This window comes from Rattus norvegicus, chromosome X (genome assembly GCF_021556685.1).
Source record: "Rattus norvegicus strain SHRSP/BbbUtx chromosome X, alternate assembly SHRSP_T2T, whole genome shotgun sequence".
Classification (NCBI taxonomy): Eukaryota; Metazoa; Chordata; class Mammalia; order Rodentia; family Muridae; genus Rattus; species Rattus norvegicus.
Window position 1 is genome coordinate 85,856,515 of NC_141554.1, and position 19,311 is coordinate 85,875,825.

The 19,311-nt window shown below is 37.8% G+C and overlaps 1 protein-coding gene and 1 pseudogene across 4 annotated transcripts in view; one reads left to right on the forward strand and one right to left on the reverse strand.

Annotated features, from left to right (window-relative positions):
• Pof1b (POF1B, actin binding protein) overlaps positions 1–725 on the reverse strand; it is a 65,095-nt gene extending 64,370 nt beyond the window's left edge. Inside the window, exons 1-2 of one of the 4 annotated variants that reach the window (XM_087599362.1) lie at positions 622–719; positions 170–504 (exon numbers count right to left, since the gene is read on the reverse strand). In XM_087599362.1, coding sequence (XP_087455488.1) covers positions 170–454 — 285 coding nt within the window. In that variant the 5' untranslated portion in view covers positions 455–504; positions 622–719. 4 annotated transcript variants of the gene reach the window in all.
• The window catches only part of Rfc4-ps1 (replication factor C subunit 4, pseudogene 1), a 63,687-nt pseudogene continuing 44,988 nt past the window's right edge, over positions 613–19,311 (forward strand).

The following is a 19,311-nucleotide window of genomic DNA, read 5'->3' on the forward strand; positions in this document are numbered from 1 at the left end:
ATAAAAGAGCTGAGAGACAGAATTTGAAGACTGTCTAACACATACATAACCAAAACCAACCAACAGCTATCCTTGTAGATTACAGCAAAAGAAGCAGAAAAGAAGAGAAGTGAGATTTAAGATTTGCTTTCCTTTTTCATGATAATCTGAAATAGCTGTCTTTTGTTACCTGAGAATGGTCGCTCCAAACCAAATTTTGGTAGGAGGAGGCTGGTTTGAGAGGGGAGAGCACTTCCCGTGAGCCGAGGGGGTCCAAGGCCTGCACCACCTTGTTCATAGGCCCACTGTAGGTCCTCACTCGCTCATACACTACATTTTTTTCTGGAGGCTGCTGGGCTTGACTTGACTGATGGTAGCAGTGGTAATGCTGAGGCTGGCACTGCAGGACCTCCGTGGGCTGCTGGGTCCCACAACTGCTGCTGCTGGTCTCACTCCAATAACTTGAGCTCATCATCTTCTCGGTGGTCAGAAACAGTTTCCCCAGAGTTTCCCCAGGTGCTCTCCCTAAGGAAAAAAAAATCGTTGAAAAGGTGATAACAGCGAAGGCAGGCACGCAGGGACATGCAAAGAAGGCCTTTATCAACCACCTTTTATCCCTGGTGGTGCTTAAAGATGAGTTACCGGAGCAGCAGCAGGAGCAGGTCTGGCAGCTGCGAGTACACAGCAAAGTATTTGAGCTCAAAGGAAAAGAGGAGCCACCCTGGGAGATTGCTCCAGGAAATGGTACCGACACGCCCCTCAGGGGCGGATTCACCTGGCAGGTTTGCGTGCCAGGAGAGGCCCTGCCTTGCCACAGAGATAGCAACAGGACTTCCCAGTAGGTAAAGCAGTCAAGAAAAAGCAGAGACAGAAGTTCAGGGCAGGAGCCAGCTCCTAGGACTGGAAATTTCAAGACAAAGATACCAGTGTTCAAAACCTGTTAGAGCAAACAACTTTCCCATGGCTTGTAAATTTAGCAAAGGTGGTTTCAAGCCTAAGTACTCATTCCAGAATCTCAGACCAAATTAAAGCCTAGGGACAAACTCAGTTTCAAAGATAAATTTGCATTCTTCACAAACCCCTGGTGATAATGCAGACAAAGCAGATTGCCACGGGGACTCCAAGAAATTTTCTCTAATTTGTGAACCTGTTTATCTGGCTCCAGTCATAGTATGTGTTTTGAAAGACATTGACAGAGATGTATCCAGAAGAACGGCTGAGGAAAATGGTACCATTCCACAAGTCCTTTGGTTGGTTTTTGCTTTTAATAGCTTGCAGTTTTAGAAAGGAATTTGCCCTGACTTTTTTCTGCCTCAGGAAACTTGAAGTTCCATTTCTTCTTTAATCTCCAGTTGTTAAAGGCACTGTAAACCTTTATGGTGCCTTTTGAGACAAAATGAGATCTAAATGTGTTCAGCACTTATTTACAACTACTTGAAAATCCAATCAAAATGGTATTTACCCACAAGGTAATGCCTGGCAAGAAACTCAAGCAAGAAACTGAACTACAAAATCCTACCTGATGCTTCTTTAAAATTAAGGGGGAGGGGTGTCTTCCTTATCTGTGTATGGATTTTAGGACCCACTACTTCAGAAAGAATGTGATGCCTTTCATCTGGGTAGCCATCTTTTTGTGGTAAGTAAACAAAGGGTAATAATTTACTAGTCACTTACTATGTGCCAGGGCACATTCAAGAAACTTTGGAGGAAGCTTTACACTGTTCACAACTTTGTAAGGGTTTCCTGGGTGAAAAGCTGAGTGAGGCACAGGTATAAAGAAGTTGAAAATCTTCCCACAATTAGATAAGTCTTTTTTTTTAATCTTTATTAACTTGGGTATTTATTTACATTTCAATTGTTATTCCCTTTCCTGGTTTCTGGGTCAACATTCCCCTAATCCCTCCCCCTCCCCCTCCTTATAGGTGTTCCCCTCCCCATCCTCCCCCCATTACCGCCCTTCCCCCAACAATCACATTCACTGGGAGTTCAGTCTTGGCAGGACCAAGGGCTTCCCCTTGCACTGGTGCTCTTACTAGGCTATTCATTGCTACCTATGAGGTTGGAGCCCAGGGTCAGTCCATGTATAGTCTTTGGGTAGTGGCTTAGTCCCTGGAAGCTCTGGTTGCTTGGCATTGTTGTTCATATGGGGTCTCCAGCCCCTTCAGCTCTTTCAGTCCTTTCTCTGATTCCTTCAATGGGGGTCCCGTTCTCAGTTCAGTGGTTTGCTACTGGCATTCGCCTCTGTATTTGCTGTATTCTGGCTGTGTCTCTCAGGAGACATCTACATCCCGCTCCTGTCGGCCTGCACTTCTTTGCTTCATCCATCTTGTCTAATTGGATGGCTGTATATGCATGGGCCACATGTGAGGCAGGCTCTGAATGGGTGTTCCTTCTGTGTCTGTTCTAAACTTTGCATCCCTATTCCCTGCCAAGGGTATTCTTGTTCTCCTTTTAAAGAAGGAGTGAAGCATTCGCATTTTGGTCATCCTTCTTGAGTTTCATGTGTTCTGTGCATCTAGGGTAATTTAAGCATTTGGGCTAATATCCACTAATCAATGAGTGCATACCATGTGTGGTTTTTTTTTTGTGATTGCATTACCTCACTCAGGATGATATTTTCCAGTTCCATCCATTTACCTATGAATTTCATAAAGTCATTGTTTTTGATAGCTGAGTAATATTCCATTGTGTAGATGTACCACATTTTCTGCATCCATTCCTCTGTTGAAGGGCATCTGGGTTCTTTCCAGCTTCTGGCTATTATAAATAAGGTGGCTATGAACATAGTGGAGCACGTGTCTTTGTTATATGTTGGGGCATGGATCTGGGATCTGAATATAGGGAGATTCACATCAGAATGTAAGCTTTTATGAACTATGTAATACTGATAAATAAAGTTTTAGTGTTTGAGCACATATCCATCTAAGAAGTCTCTTAGGTGACAAGAAAAAAACATACTAGAAATGAAAAGTTACAACTGACTTTAAAAGTAGGCTGAATTGTTATGGATGGAAGGTATATGCAAAACACCTGAAAATTAACCTTTAAAAACACTTTAAAATAACTTGTTCTTATTACACATCTTGTATTCATCATGCACATTGCTTGTCCATTTAGACGTTGTTGTACAAAAATCAATGTAATTAGATTGACCTAGTAGTATGTAATTCCAGTACTTGTGAGGCTGAGACAGAAGGGTTGCCATGAGTTTGAAGTCAGTACCAGCTAAACAATGAATTCTAGTCCAATCTGGGCTACAGCTTAAAACCTTGTCTCAAAAAGCCAAAAATAAAAAAAAAACAATTAATGATAAATTAGAAATACATAGCCTACCAAGTAACCAAGTATGATATTAGATCCATAACTCATTGCTAGCCAAAGCTTTGTTTGAATGAGGACTGGGTATAAATAGTGTTATCTAGTTAACACTGATTGAAATCTGAATTTAACACACACACACACACACACACACACACACACACACACACACACACTCACACACACCCGCACAGAAAGAGAGAGAGAGAGAGAGAGAGAGAGAGAGAGAGAGAGACTGTTGTTAGTGTCTGCTGCCAGTCAATATGTAACTTGTGTAAAGTTGAGGGGAAAGTGAAAAGTATTGTTCCAACAAAATGCTGACTGTATCTGCCCTTTCCATTTCTTAGGAATGCAGGCTATCAACTTTGGTGTAGTTGGGCTCCAATTAATGTGTGAAATAGATATGTTCTTTCAATCTTTGTCGTACATCACTGCTTCCCATCCCTGGGTATAAGGAATACAGCTTGAAGCAGAAGAGAAGAACAAAATAAACTTAAGCACTACCTGACAGACAGATCACAACTGACTACAAAGCAGACACTGAGCATCCTTGTTCAAGTCCAAGAATTTAATCAATCATTCTCAAGAAAGATTCAATTTCTTCTCTGAGAACTCTCTTGTGAAGTCATGATCTGCACAGCCAAATATTTGTATTGATAAATAAATATATATGCACTTATCTATGTAACAATAGTACGTGCACCATGTCACAATTGAAAATCCAATGGATTTTGACAATGTATTCTACAAGCTTCATGATTGTACTTCTTTTTCCTATGGTATATGGGGTAGTAAGAGTTCATTACTTATTTTTATCACTAGACTTGTTCAGAGAATTCTTGATTATATTTCCAGCAGTTTTTTTTCTTTTCTCTGTAATATCGATATTTTATATTTGGCACCAAAAAACTAATTTAGAATGTTTGATTTGGGGGAATAGAACAGATATTCCCTTAGAAGATAATTTAATTACAATAGAGCTAAAATTTTTATTCACTGTTCCTAGCTATAAAAACATTTCATTCGTTAAGCATGCAACTGAAGGAGTTGGGCTGATGGGTCAGCAGTTAACAGCACTTACTGTCCTTGCAGTAAGACTGGGTTCAATTCCCAGCACCCACACTGTGGCTCACAACCATCTATAACTACAAGTACAGGGTTATTGATGCCCTCTTCTAACCTCTGAGGACACCAACTATGTACATTGTACACATATATACATTCAGGGAAAAGACTCAGACATACTAAATAAAATGGTTTAAAACTTATAAAAGAGAAAAAAGTTAAAAATTCAAGAGAGTACATGTACAAAGTAGAAACTGAAACTCCAATATTAATGGCAAACATAAGGATTGAAACATCAGCTAAATATATTGCTCTATAGAGGATATGAGATAAACAAATTCAGAAAACTCAGTCTTTTACAGTCACAATGCAGAACACTCATGTCACCACCGGTGTGTGTGTGTGTATATGTGTGTGTGTGTGTGTGTGTGTGTGTGTGTGTGTTGGTGGGTAGGGATTTCTCCTGCATGTTAAGCAAGCAGTTTCTTCCATGGATATCACCTGGGAGCCCTCTAATTTAATCAATTTTGACATTGGAAGCTCAATCCTACAAGATTGTCTGAAAGCCTTTATTCTCTATATTTCATTGTTTCCTGAAGCCAACAATCTTCATGTAGGTGCCTAAGGGATGCCAGTGATTTATCAATGAATTAGCATTTCAGCATTTCAAAAACAAAGATTGTTTTAGGAATTATTGCTAGGAAAAGAGGAAGAAATGTGGATATATGTGTGCTAGACATTATCTTATTTATCTCATAAACTTGTTAGGCTCAAATATGAAAATGCTTGCTATATATACTATAAATGTTTGCAATATACTGCCCAGGCATAGAATTTTAAAACACATTGTTCATAGAGTTTAGTGTAGTTTTTTTTTTCTTCTTCTTCTTCTTCTTTTTTTCTTTTTTTCGGAGCTGGGGACCGAACCCAGGGCCTTGCGCTTGCTAGGCAAGCGCTCTACCACTGAGCTAAATCCCCAACCCCTTGTGTAGTTTTTGTAAATTAGTCAATTTGGAAATAAAATTAGATGTTCCAGTGAGGTATGGTCTTAATTTTTGGAGACTTTAGCTACCTGAAATCATTAAGATGAAACAAAGCAACAATTAATTTATCAAAATTGACATATAGAGCTATATTAAACAATTAAATAGCAAAAGTAATTATAAATTTGTCACCAAATACATTTCATCGGCATCAGCAGTTTTTATATGTATTACTAATCCTTTACTCCACCTTCTGTTTTATGAGAATGATGCTTAGATCTATCTCTAGCCCAGGCTCATAGCTTCGGGCTAATGATACAAGAACAACAGACAGGTTTAACACAAAGTTACTTAAGCCATGTTGCTTCTGTCTTCTCTATGACCAAGAGAAGAATGTTCATGCTATAAAGGGTCAACAAGAATGAGTCTGAAGGAGGTAAATCCCAAAGTAGGTGAGACCATTGTATGATTCTATGAAAGCAGGTGTGTGTTATGAACTAAGCCCAATTCATTTGATCTGGCAGAACTCCATTCCAGCCTTCTGACAGGACTTAACACGGATCTTGTTTAACTGCTGTTGGGAAATTTTTGCCTGGGCAATGTTTCAGGATATGAGGTATGAAAAAGATATTTGTTTTAATTTGAACAAAAATTAAAGGCAGCATTTAGACATGGATTAAATCTGTTAAAACAAGTTTAATCTGAAGTGTGTTCAAGTTAAATTCTATATCAAAGTCCCAGTTGTCTAACAAATACTTATAAACAAAAAGAAAATAGATACTCCCTTATAAAACTTGTAGAATCACTGCATCAGAGTATCAATTTCTCTTCCTAAAATACATTGTACTAGTGATACATTTCTATCTAAAATTAATTGCCTTGTTAAAGAAAATAAGACCTGGGTTCTGGACAGATTATCCAACTTTTTGTGTGTGCAAATGCAGTGGTATAGGCTTTATGATTCTGGAACATTTTTATTGATGCACATTTCTCAGTGTGTGTCAAAAACAATACCAGCTGTACAAAGAAGTGCTTCATAACCTACTAAGTTTAATATGTATCTGGTTAAATATAATTTGTAGAATAGGTTTATTGCTATAGTATCTTCAAATGGATCCACAGTGTATGGTGTTTATCAAACTTTTGTTGATAATGAAACATGTTTTATGTATAATATATCTCTAATATATTATTTATGGGATAGTATGTGTTCATTTCTGTATGACTTTTTATTCTGGATATATTTTAATGGATTCAGAAAGTAAATGAGAATCTATATTTGATTTTTAATTCTAACCATATCATGAAAGCATATCAAAGAATATTTGATCATCTATATAAGCATATCTGTCATACTTAAAGAGAGATCTTTTGGGGCCAAAAACATCAATCTCACTGGAGAACTTTTAATGCTTTATCCTCAAGCCAGTTTCTCTGGACTCCAGAGCTATGGTATAAACATTGGTTTTAATAAGCCTTTTTAATAATTAAACACTTCTGGTGAGATTCACACACACACACACAAACACACAGATGACACACACACACACACACACACACACACACACACACACACTGAAATTAGGCATATAACTACTGACCTTACAGAAATTAAAAGGATAATTAGGTATTCTATGAACAACTCTATTCATATACATTGTGTAATTCAGGAAAGGAACAATTCTTTGGAAATCACCTAGTAGCACAAATTAGACAAAATGAAATATAGGAAAACAGTTTGAAATCACAGCTATTACCTTTGCACAGCGAAAACACCTGAGAATATTAAAGATTCAAGAAAAATCTATTTCTGACTCTGTCTCTCTGTGTCTCTTTCTTCTTTCCCCTCTTTTCTCCTCCCTTTCTTTTTTCTTCTCTTTCTTTTTTCCCTCAGTTGAACACAGAACTTTATATTTCCTTTTAAATACATTATTCTGAATAAAATCAAATTTCAACCAAAACTAATCAAAAGAGATAAAGAAGGAGACTTCATATTCATCAAAGGAAAAATCCACCAAGATGAAATCTCAATTCTGAATATCTATGCTCCAAATGCAAAGGCACCTACATACGTAAAAGAAATCTTACTAAAGCTCAAAACACACATTGCACCTCACAAAATAATAGTGGGATATTTCAACACCCCACTTTGACCAATGGACAGATCATGGAAACAGAAATTAAACAGAGACACAGCGAAACTAACAGAAGTTAAGAACCAAATGGATTTAACAGATATCTATAGAACATTTCATCCTAAAACAAAAGGATGTAACTTTTTCTCAGCACCTCATGGTACCTTCTCCAAAACTGACCATATAATTGGTCACAAAACAGGCCTCAACAAACACAAGAAGACTGAAATAATCTCATGCATCCTATCCGATCACCAGAGACTAAGGCTGGTCTTCAGTAACAACAAAAACGACAGAAAGCCCACGTACACATGGAAGCTGAATAGTCCTCTACTCAATAATAACTTGGACAAGGAAGAAAGAAAGACAGAAATTAAAGACTTCTTAGAATTTAATGACCATGAAAACACAACATACCCAACCTTATGGGACACAATGAAAGCTGTGCTAGGAGGAAAACTCATAACCGTGAGTGCCACCTAAAAGAAACTGGAGAGAGCAAACATTAGCAGCTTGACAGCACACCTAAAAGCTCTGAAATAAAAAGAAGGAAATTTACCCAGGAGGAGTAGATGGCAGGAAATAATCAAACTCAGGACTGAAATCAACCAAGTAGAAATAAAAAAGAACTATACAAAGAATCAACAAAACCAGGAGCTGGTTCTTTGAGAAAATTAACAAGATAGATAAACCTTTAGCCAGAGTAACCAGAGGGCACAGAGAGCATATCCAAATTAACAAACTCAGAAATGAAAAGGGAGGTATAACAAAAGAATCTGAGGAAATTCAAAAATTCATCAGACACTTCTACAAAAGCCTATATTCAACAAAACTGGGAAGTGTGGATGAAATTGACAATTTTCTAGACATATACCATGTACCAAAGTTGAATCAGGATCAGATAAACCATCTAAACAGCTCCATAACTCTTAAAGAAATAGAAGCAGTTGTTAAAAGTCTTCCAAACAGAATAAAATGAAATAAAATAAAAGCCCAGGACAAGATGGATTTAGTGCAAAACTCTATTAGACATTAATAGAAGAACCAATACCAATACTGTCCAATTTATATCACAAAGTACAAAGAGAAGGAACACTACACAATTCCTTCTATGAAGCCACAATTATGCTTATACCTAAATCGCACAAAGACCCAACAAAGAAAGAGAACTTCAGACCAATTTCCCTTATGAAAATTGATGCAAAAATACTCAATAAAACTCTCGCAAACTGAATCCAAGAACACATCAAAACTATCATCCATCATGATCAAGTGGGCTTCTTCCCAGGGATGCAGGGATGGTTCAATATATGGAAACCCATCAAAGTAATCCACTATATAAACAAACTCAAAGGAAAAAAACCCATATGATCATTTCTTTAGATGCTGAGAAAGGATTTGACAAAATTCAACACCACTTCATGTTAAAAGTCTTGGAAAAATTAGGAATTGAAGGCCCATACCTAAACATAGTAAAAGCCATATACAGCAAACCAGTAGCCAACATCAAACTAAATGGAGAGAGACTTGAAGCAATCACACAAAAATCAGGGAGTACACAAGGCTGTCCACTCTCTCCCTACCTATTCAATATAGTACTCGAAGTTGTAGCCAGAGAAACCAGACAACAAAAGAAGGTCAAGGGGATACAAAGAAAGGAAGAAGTCAAAATATCACTATTTGCAGATGATATGATAGTATACTTAAGTGATCCTAAAAGTTCCACCATAGAACTACTTAACCTGATAAACCACTTCACCAAAGTGTCCGGGTATAAAATTAACTAAAACAAATCAGTGTCCTTCCTCTACTCAAAGGATAAACAGGCTGAGAAAGAAATTAGAGAAATTACACCATTCAAAATAGTCACAAATAACATAAAATACCTCAGTGTGACTCTAACCAAGCAAGTGAAAAATCTGTATGACAAGAACTTCAAGTGTCTGAAGAAAAAACTGAAGATCTCAGAAGATAGAAAGACCTACCATGCTCGTGAATTGGCAGGAATAGTATAGTAAAAATGACTATCTTGCTTAAAGCAATCTACAGATTCAATGCAATCTCTATCAAAATCCCCACTCAATTCTTCACAGAGTTAGGAAAAGCAATTTGCAAATTCATTTGGTATAACAAAAAACCCATGATAGTGAAAACTATTCTCAACAATGTAAGAACTTCTGAAGCAATCACCCTTCCTGACCTCAAGCTATATTAAAAAGCAACAAGTGTTAAAATCTTCATGGTATTTATACAGAGACAGGCAGGTAGGTAGATCAGTGGGATAGAATTGAAGACCCAGAAATGAACCCACACACCTATGGTCACTTGATCTTTGACAAAGGAGCTAAAACCATCCAGTGAAAAAAAGGATAGCATTTTCAAGGAATGGTGCTGGTTCAACTGGAGGTCAGCATGTAGAAGAATGCAGATCAATCCATTCTTATCACCCTGTACAAAACTTAAGACCAAGTGGATCAAGGACCTCTATGTAAAACCATATACACTCAAATTAATAGAAGAATAAGTGGGAAACAGCCTCAAACACATGGGCACTGGGGAAACTTCCTGAACAAAACACCAATGGCTTATGCTCATAAAACTGTAAAGCTTCTGTAAGGCAAAGGACACTGTCATTAGGACAAAACAGCAACAAACAGATTGGAAAAAGAACTTTACCAATCCTACATCTGGTAGAGGTCTAATATCCAATATATACAAAAAAACTCAAGAAGTTAAACTTCAGAGAGCCAAATAGCCCTATTAAAAATGGGGTACAGAGATAAACAAAGATTTCTCAGCTGAGGAATATCAAATGGACTAGAAGTACCTAAAGAAATGTTAAACACCCTTAGTTATCAAAGAAATGCAAATCAAAACAACCATGAGATTCCACCTCACAACAGTCAGAATGTCTAAGATCAAAAACTCAGGTGATATACATATACAGCCACCAAACTAGATAAGATGGATGAAGCAAAGAAGTGCAGGCTGACAGGAACCGGATGTAGATCTCTCCTGACAGACACAGCCAGAATACAGCAAATACATAGGCGAATGCCAGCAGCAAACCACTGAACTGAGAACAGGATCCCCATTGAAGGAATCAGAGAAAGGACTGGAAGAGCTTGAAGGGGCTTGAGACCCCATATGAACAATAATGCCAAGCAACCAGAGCTTCCAGGGACTAAGCCACTATCCAAAGTATACATGGACTGACCCTGGGCTCCAACCTCATAGGTAGCAATGAATAGCCTAGTAAGAGCACCAGTGGAAGGGGAAGCCCTTGGTCCTGCCAAGACTGAACCCCCAGTGAACGTGATTGTTGTGGGGAGGGCGGTAATGGGGGGAGGATGGGGAGGGGAACACCGATAGAGAAGGGGAGGGGTTAGGGGGATGTTGGCCCGGAAACCGGGAAACGGAATAACAATCGAAATGTAAATAAGAAATACTCAAGTTAATAAAGATTAAAAAAAAACTCAGGTGATAAAAGATGCTGGCAAGGATGTACAGAGAAACACTCCTCCATTCTTGGTGAGATTGCAAGCTGGTACAACCACTCTAGAAATCACTCTGTAGATTCCTCAGAAATTAGATATAATACTACCTAAGGACCCAGCTATACCACTCCTGGGCATATACCCAATGGTGCTCCAACATAGACCAAGAACACATGCTCCACTATGTTCATATCTGCCTTATTTATAATAGCCAGAAGCTGGAAAGAACCCAGATGCCCTTGAACAGAGGAATGGATACAGAAAATGTGGTACATCTACACAATGGAGTACTACACAGCTATTAAAAACATTGACTTCATGAAATTCATAGCTAAGTGGATGGAACTAGAAAATATCATTCCTGAGTGAGATAACCCAATCACAAAATACACACATGGTATGCACTCACTGATAAGTGTATATTAGACCAAAAGTTTGGATTACCCATGATACAATCCACAGACCACATGAAGCTCAAGAAGAAGGAAGACCAAATTGTGGATCCTTCAGTCCTTCTTAGAAGGGGGAACACAACTATTCATAGGAGGAGATATGGAGACAAAGTTTGAAGTAGAGACTGAAGGAATGGCCATTGAGAGCCTGCCCTACCTGGGGATCCAGCCCATATACATACAGCCACCAAACCCACACAATATTGATGAAGCCAAGAAGTGAATGTTGACAGAAGCCTGATATCGTTCTTCCAGTGCATGATAAATACATAGGTGAAAGCTAGTAAACCATTGAACTGAGAATGGGGTCACTATTGGAGGAGTTTGAGAAAGGATTGAAGGAGCTGAAGGGGTTTGCCACCCCAGAACAACAACAACACCAACAAACCAGAGCTCCCAAGGACTAAACCACCAACCAAAGAATACAGATGGTGGGGCCCATGACCCTAGCTGCACATGTAGCAGAAGGTAGCCTTAACTGGCATCAGTAGGAGGAGAGGCCCTTGATCCTATGAAGTCTTGATGTCCCAGAGTAAGAGGATGCTAGAGGGGTGAGGCTAGAATGGGTAGGTGAGTGAGGAGCACCCTCTTAGAATCAAAGGGGAGGGGGATGGTATGGGAGGGTTGTGGTGTGGAGACCAGGTAGTGGGATATTTGAATAGTAAATAAATAACATAGGCAATGAAAATAATTGTGTTTTTGAATAAGTTGCCTTTACATGATGTCTGTTCAAAGCATTAGATAAGTAACTAATTCACTAAGAAATGGACTGACCCTGGGCTCCAATTGCATAGGTAGCAATAAATAGCCTAGTAAGGGCACCAGTGGAAGGGGAAGCCCTTGGTCCTGCCAAGACTGAACCCCCAGTGAACGGGATTCTTCGGGGAAGGGTGGTAATGGGGTGAAGATTGGGAGGGGAATGCCCATATAGAATGGGAAGGGAGAAGGGTTAGGGAAATGTTGGCATGGAAACTGGGAAAGGGAATAACATTTGAAATGTAAATAAGAAATACCCAATTTAATAAAGATGGGGAATAAAAGGAAAAAAGAAACAGTGAAATGAACATTCAAAATTTAATATAAATCAGTCATCGAAAATAAATAAATCTGTAGTCTTCTTATTAAGTGAAAACTAGCATATTTGTCCAAATTGTATGTCCTTGTCTAATAAAACATTCTTTAAACTAAGAAAACAAATGAGCCTCCTCATTCTGATAAATTATCGTCTCTCTCTCACATAGACACACACACACACACACACACACAAACACACACATACCACACACACACACATACCACACACACACACACACACACACACACACACACACACACACACACACACACACACACCCTAGAGTGGACATCCTACTTACCTAATGATGAAAGGTTGAATGCTTTATTTTACATTAAAGAATGAACAAGATATCTATTCTGACTACTATTTAATATCATACTTGAAAATCTATAGATTGACAAAGTAAATGAAAATGACATGATTTCAACTACACTTATTTACACATAAAATTATTGTCCAGGCACAAATCCCAGGGATGCAACTAAGCCTTCTAATAAATAATAAATTGATTTGAAGGACTTCAGGATAGAAAATGAAGTTGCAGATGTCAGTAGTTAGTCTATATATCATTGTGACATAAGACATATTTTGAACAAACTTATTGGCCTGTAGCATCTTCCCTAAGTAGATCATAGAAGCTGCAATATTTTCTCCATTTTTTTTTACTCTTTGAGCTGACCGGAAATAATTTAGCTGACCTAAACTGAACAGATTAATACTACACAGAGAAACCAAGACAAGTAGGAGTAGACACATTTTCATGTATTCACTTAACCAGTCTCTTAGCAATCACATCTCTGTACTGTCCACAAAACCCCAAAGTGCAATTTTTTGTGAGTTTCCTTCAAGTGGAACATGGGGAGATTTCTGGGGGATGGCACACCATGATCTTTGTTCCAGTCCTAGCCCTATTTCATATCTCTGTCAGTATATTTTAGAATATTCTTTATAATAGACACGTGTTTCTCTGTTATGTGAGCTACTTTAGAAAATTAATTGAGCACAAAGTTTGTGTTGTGGAAATCCCAATTGTATATCAAGTCTGTCATAGGCACAGGTAAAAATAGCCTGGGGCTTGTAACTGACATCAAACATGGGAAGAAAAGTCTTAACAATTGAGTCCTCAACCAATGAGATTTGACACCATCTCCAGTCAGTGTGAGAATTAAATTGGATTAGAGAACACCCAGCTGGTGTCCACTACAAAATTGATTGCCTGATTGCTAGTTGGATGAAATCTTTACACCTTTGATCTCACAAAATTTGCCTGTGCTGATTGTAATGTGAGAGTAGATGGAAAACAAGAAATAATCATAACTGAACAACTGGATATATAAATCATTCAACAATAACATTTATAATACTGTGTCAGTAAAATATTAATATGTATGCCAACAAAATATGTGTAAAATATGTATACTAAAATCTATAAAATTCTAATAAGAGAAATAAAAATGATACAGTTAGATGGAAAGAGGTCCTAGTGTAAATTAGAAGATTCGGATTAATTAAAATGACAATTTCTTCAAATTGGTCTTTGTTTAATATTTATATTATAAGAAATTTAAATCAATTCTGGTGTAATTCAAAACAAGATTATTTGAAAGTTCACTCTGAAATATTGTGTGAACAATAATGGATTAAGAGTAGCCATACCAATTTGAAAAAAAAAAAGTTAAAAATCACAAGAGTGGAGGACAAGGGAGTTGAGGATGTACCTCAGAGTCAATAGTGAATGGTTAGCAAGCTCAAAGTCCTTGGTTAAACACCCAGAGCCCTCCCTCAAAAGTTCTAGTAACCTGAAATTTAATAATGATATTAACTGTAAAGTTAAATAGTCATGTTAAACATACAGATCACTGGAATTGGAAGAGGAAATGCTCATATATATATATATATATATATATATATATATATATATATATAATAAACAAATAGTTGCAAATATAATTCAATGGGGAAAGGCAAGTCCTTTCCACATGTAAGCAATAATAACTTCATTTTCCTGGACAATAAATGATAAATTTAAACCCAAACATCTTACCTTATACAAAGATTACTTCAAAATGAATTATCAGTATAAATTTAATTACCTAAAGTATATAACTCAGGGTTTGATACATAGGAACAAACTTTTATAATATTGAGTTAAGCAAAGACTTTGTTGTATAAGACCCCAAAACAAAGTTAGTTTAAACAGTCAGGTGGATTTTTTTCAATATCAAAAATCTTTGAAAGACACAGTGAAGAAAATAAAAATATAAGCCAAAGACTGGGAATTGTTTTCAGACCGCATATCTGATTATCAGATTGCAGTTTTTGTATTGAAAACACAGTATTTAAAACTCACGAGGGGCTGGAAAGGTGGCTCAGCTGCTAAGAGCAATGAGTTGCTCTTCCAAAGCATCAGAACGGTGTTCCCAGGACACAGACCTGGTGGATCACAGCTGGCTGTAACTCCACAGGATTCAATGCCCTTTTTGGATTTCATGGCCTCACATGAACGACTGACACAGCACAAATACACATAAATCAAAATAAAATAAACCTTAAGAACACTCAAATCTTAACAATAAAGTATTTCAATAGACCATTCACAAAATATGGGGGCGTGGCAAGATGAAAGATGCTGTGCATCTTGAGTCATTAGGGAAATTACAATTAAAGCTACAAATCTGTACCACTAATAGCTATTAAGATGGAAATAAATAATTGCAAAATCTTTACCAAGTATAGGCAAGGATAAAGAGCACCTGGAACTCAGTACCATTTGCTGGCAGAAATGCAAACTGGGATATATATCCACTTCTGAAGACAGGCAGTCTCAGAATAGAACATATTTAATACTTGATCCACCAACCATACTTAGGTGTATTAGACTATGTTCACTCAAATGCCTGTGATTAAATATTCACTGGAGCTGTACTCATATTTACTAAACTCTTTAAATAGTCCAGATGACCTTCTACTTTGGGACATTTGTTAAATACAATTCTATTTAGCAGTTAAAAGAAGAGGAATGATTATTTGTATACTAAATGCATAAATGGAACCTTAAATTTGCTTCACTAAATAAAAGAAGTCAGACTCAAAAAGCAATGTAATATGTGATTTTATTTATATGACATTTTGAAAATAAAAAAAATCAGAAAGTTAGAGACAAGATTAATGTTTGTAAGGGTTACATTTGAGAGGAATGGCAATTATAAAATGTCAGTATGAAAAATTTTCAGTATCAACTTTGATAGTAGATATAAAAATTTTGTCAAAACCTGTGGAACTGCACACTGTAAATGATGAGTTTTCCTCTACTGAGAACTATGTTTTAATACTTAAAGACTCATGAAATTCCCTTAAAGTAATACATGAGGTGTAAACCAAGATGTGATATATAGAGAACTATATTTTTAATATTTATTTAAGATCTCATTTCCATTTTGGGGAAGATGGATATCACTCAGGACCTTGGACATTCCAGGTACTCTACCATTAAATTACATACACATCCCAAATTGTCTGCTTCTTAAATGCTCTTTTCTCTGATATCATGTTATTTATAGATGCGATTATTGATTTCCAAGAATATATGGAGTTTTGTTTAACTTTTACTATTGATTTCTAGCTTAAAAGTATTGTGGTTACAGAACATGATGTAAATGATTTTAATTTTTAAAAACTTGAAACTTTCTTTACAACCTAATATAAAGCCAATCTTTAGAATTATATGTGTACTAGGGAAATGCATATGTGACTCTTGAGGAATATGCTATTTTATGTGTGTATTAGCCATTTTGTTATTTGCATTATTCAAATAGTATGTATCTGGGCTCTTTTCTTCCTCACACATCTGTTATAAAGAGAAGGTTATTCCAGAGCTCCCAGGGACTAAACTACAAACAAAAGAGTATACATGAGTATACATCCAGCTACATATGTAGCAGAGGTTTGCTCTATCTGTCATCAATGGGAAAGGAGGCCATTGGTCCTGTGCAGGCTTTTTGTCCCAGCACAGGTGAGGGGTGAGGCAGGAGTGGGTGCTTGGGTTGGTGGGGGAAGCACACTCTTAGGTGCAAATGGGGAGGAGGATGGGATGGGGGATTTGTGGAGGGGAGACCAGGAAGGGAGGCAACATTTGAAATGTAAATAAAATAACCAATTATTTAAAAATTAGGAGAGTGAGGGATATTAAAATTGTTCCAGTTTTACTTAGTACTTAAGAAGTTTTTGATTCATGTATTTTATTTATTTTTTGCAGTATACTTTATAGTTTAATATATTTACACACACACACACACACACACACACACTTCATTTTGGTCGCATCTGTCCTCCACTTTTTCCTTCCATCTCCCTCCACCCCACCCAAATATCTCCTAGCTACCTCCTATATTTATAAATTTTTAAAAAAGAATTATAACACACATGTGCTCACATATGTGAGGTCATCCACTGAGGTACAAGCAGCATACCAATGCCTACCCTCAATAAAGAAAAATGGCTACCCCTCTGTCAGCAGCCATCAACTTCCATTAGTTCTTCAGTTATGTGTGGGGTATTAGGAATCACTCCATGCTGGTTTTTAACTCTCTTGATTGGAAAGAAGTATTGTGGAGTTCATTTGTGTAACAGCTATGTTATGCCCAGAAAACAGCATTTTGTAGCATTCCTCCTCCTTGTGTCCCTGCTCTTGCAGTCCTTCTGTCCTGTCTTGTTCAGTGTCTCCTAAACCATGGGATGAGGTTAATATAGGTTCTCCATTCATAGCTGAGCACAGAGTCTCTTACTCTCATCACTTAGAACACTTAGGATTTTTCACTAGCCACTGCATTCTGCAATAAGAAGTTTCCCTAACTAAGGTTGATACTAAGCAGAAATAATATAGATATAAACACAAATATTTAGAAGGTGGTTTGGAAACACAATCATTTAGCAAAACAATATCACTAGATTCTCCCCTGTAGCCTATGGATTCCTTAGCCATGGATTTGGCTATGCTTTCAGTACCAAACATGAATTCCCTCCTGTGGAGCAAGCTTCAAATCCAAGTCTTAAATCCAATCAAATGATCACCACCCCCAAAATAATCCTGCAATTATTATACTACTGAGCACATATTGCCAATCAGGTCATTATTTAATGGAATTTTGGGTAAGACTGCTGGTGTCTTTTCTCTTAGCACAGCCTACATAGCAGTTTCCAGCACTATGAAATCTATCCAGCACCTTAAGTACATCCAAATTTTATATTACTTTCCCTATGAATTTAAAGTTTTGGTAGTGTTACTTCTAGGTCTCCACTAATGTGTGTGTGTGTGTGTGTGTGTGTGTGTGTGTGTGTGTGTGTGTGCGCGCGCGCGCGCGCGTGTGTGTGTGTGTGTCTGTCTGTCTGTCTGTCAGTAGAGGTATATACTGGCTAAACTTATGTAAACTTGATGCAAGCTGCAATTATCTGAAATTAGGAAACCTCAGTTGAAAAAAAAAAGCTGCTTCCAATAAGATCAGGCTCTAGGGCATTTTCTTTATTAGTGATTGATGGGGGAGGACCCAGCTCATTGGGGTGGGTCCATTCCTAGGCTGGTGGTCATGAATTCTATAAGATTCCACATTGAGCAAGTCATGAGGAGCAAGCCAGTATGCAGCACCTCCCCATGGCCTCTGCATCAGCTCCTGCCAATACGTTCTGCTCTGCTCGAGTTCCTGTTCTGATTTCTTCTTTCAATGATAAACAGTGGTATGGAAGTATAAAATAAATAAACACTTATTCAACTTGCCTTTTTGTCACGGTGCTTCATTGCAACAATGGAAAACCTTAACTAAGACAAGGTACATTTGGCAGAGGATGTTCTTCCATATATGTGTGCTGTCATGTAGAAACCAGAGAACATTAACCCATACCCCCTCCCAGTTCCACAGTCTTTGTTTTAGAAAAGATGGTCGATCCACTCAATGGGATGAAGAGCTGTGACCAAGAACCCATCAGTACTGCAGAAAATGACTGGTTTATCCATGGCAGCTCATATACCCAGGCATGGGCACAAGACTTGTAGTCAATCAATCAGTTCTTCAGACTTAAGCCATAGAATGATCCCTTTCTCAGCACTCTCTACTGAATTGCTGTCATGAATGATGTTCCAGCCACTTATACACAGAAATCCCCATGAATGGTGCTTGGTTTGGAATCAGCTGGACTGGTCTCTCCCAACATTACTTGACCTGTTTTCACCTGGTTGAGCCCCTCCCAGACCATGGCCTCCGTGGGCCCTGACTTCATGTACTTCACCAGCCCGGGGAAGAAAGGACAGTCTTTCAGGTCTATGTAGTGCTGCTTCAGGTGTTCTTCAGAATCCTGAAGGAACTTCAATGGCCACCAGGAGGAACACCTACCTTCCACAGGAAGTACTTGATGATTTCACCCACCAGGCTGCGTGGTGAAACCCAGAAGGTTGGCTGGTGTCTGCAATGACCTATAAGAGCAAAGATACTCCATAGAACGGTTTTGAAGTCATTCTTTGAGTGTGAGATCTATCATTTACTTTAATTGCATTTAATTTGATTAAGGTAGAGCCTGGCATTAAGCTGAAACTTGCCAAATAAGCTGGACTATCTGTCCAGTGGGCAAGTGTCCTCTTATGTTCACCTCCCCAGTATGCCTAGCTTCTGTTCAAACCTGGATTCTGAGGGATAACTGAATGACCAGCCTCTCCAATAATACTTTCTATGTTCAAATTATTCTGTCCTATACTAACATGTATAATTTCATTCATAAAACTTCATTTGTTTCACCTATCTCATTTTGTCATGCTGC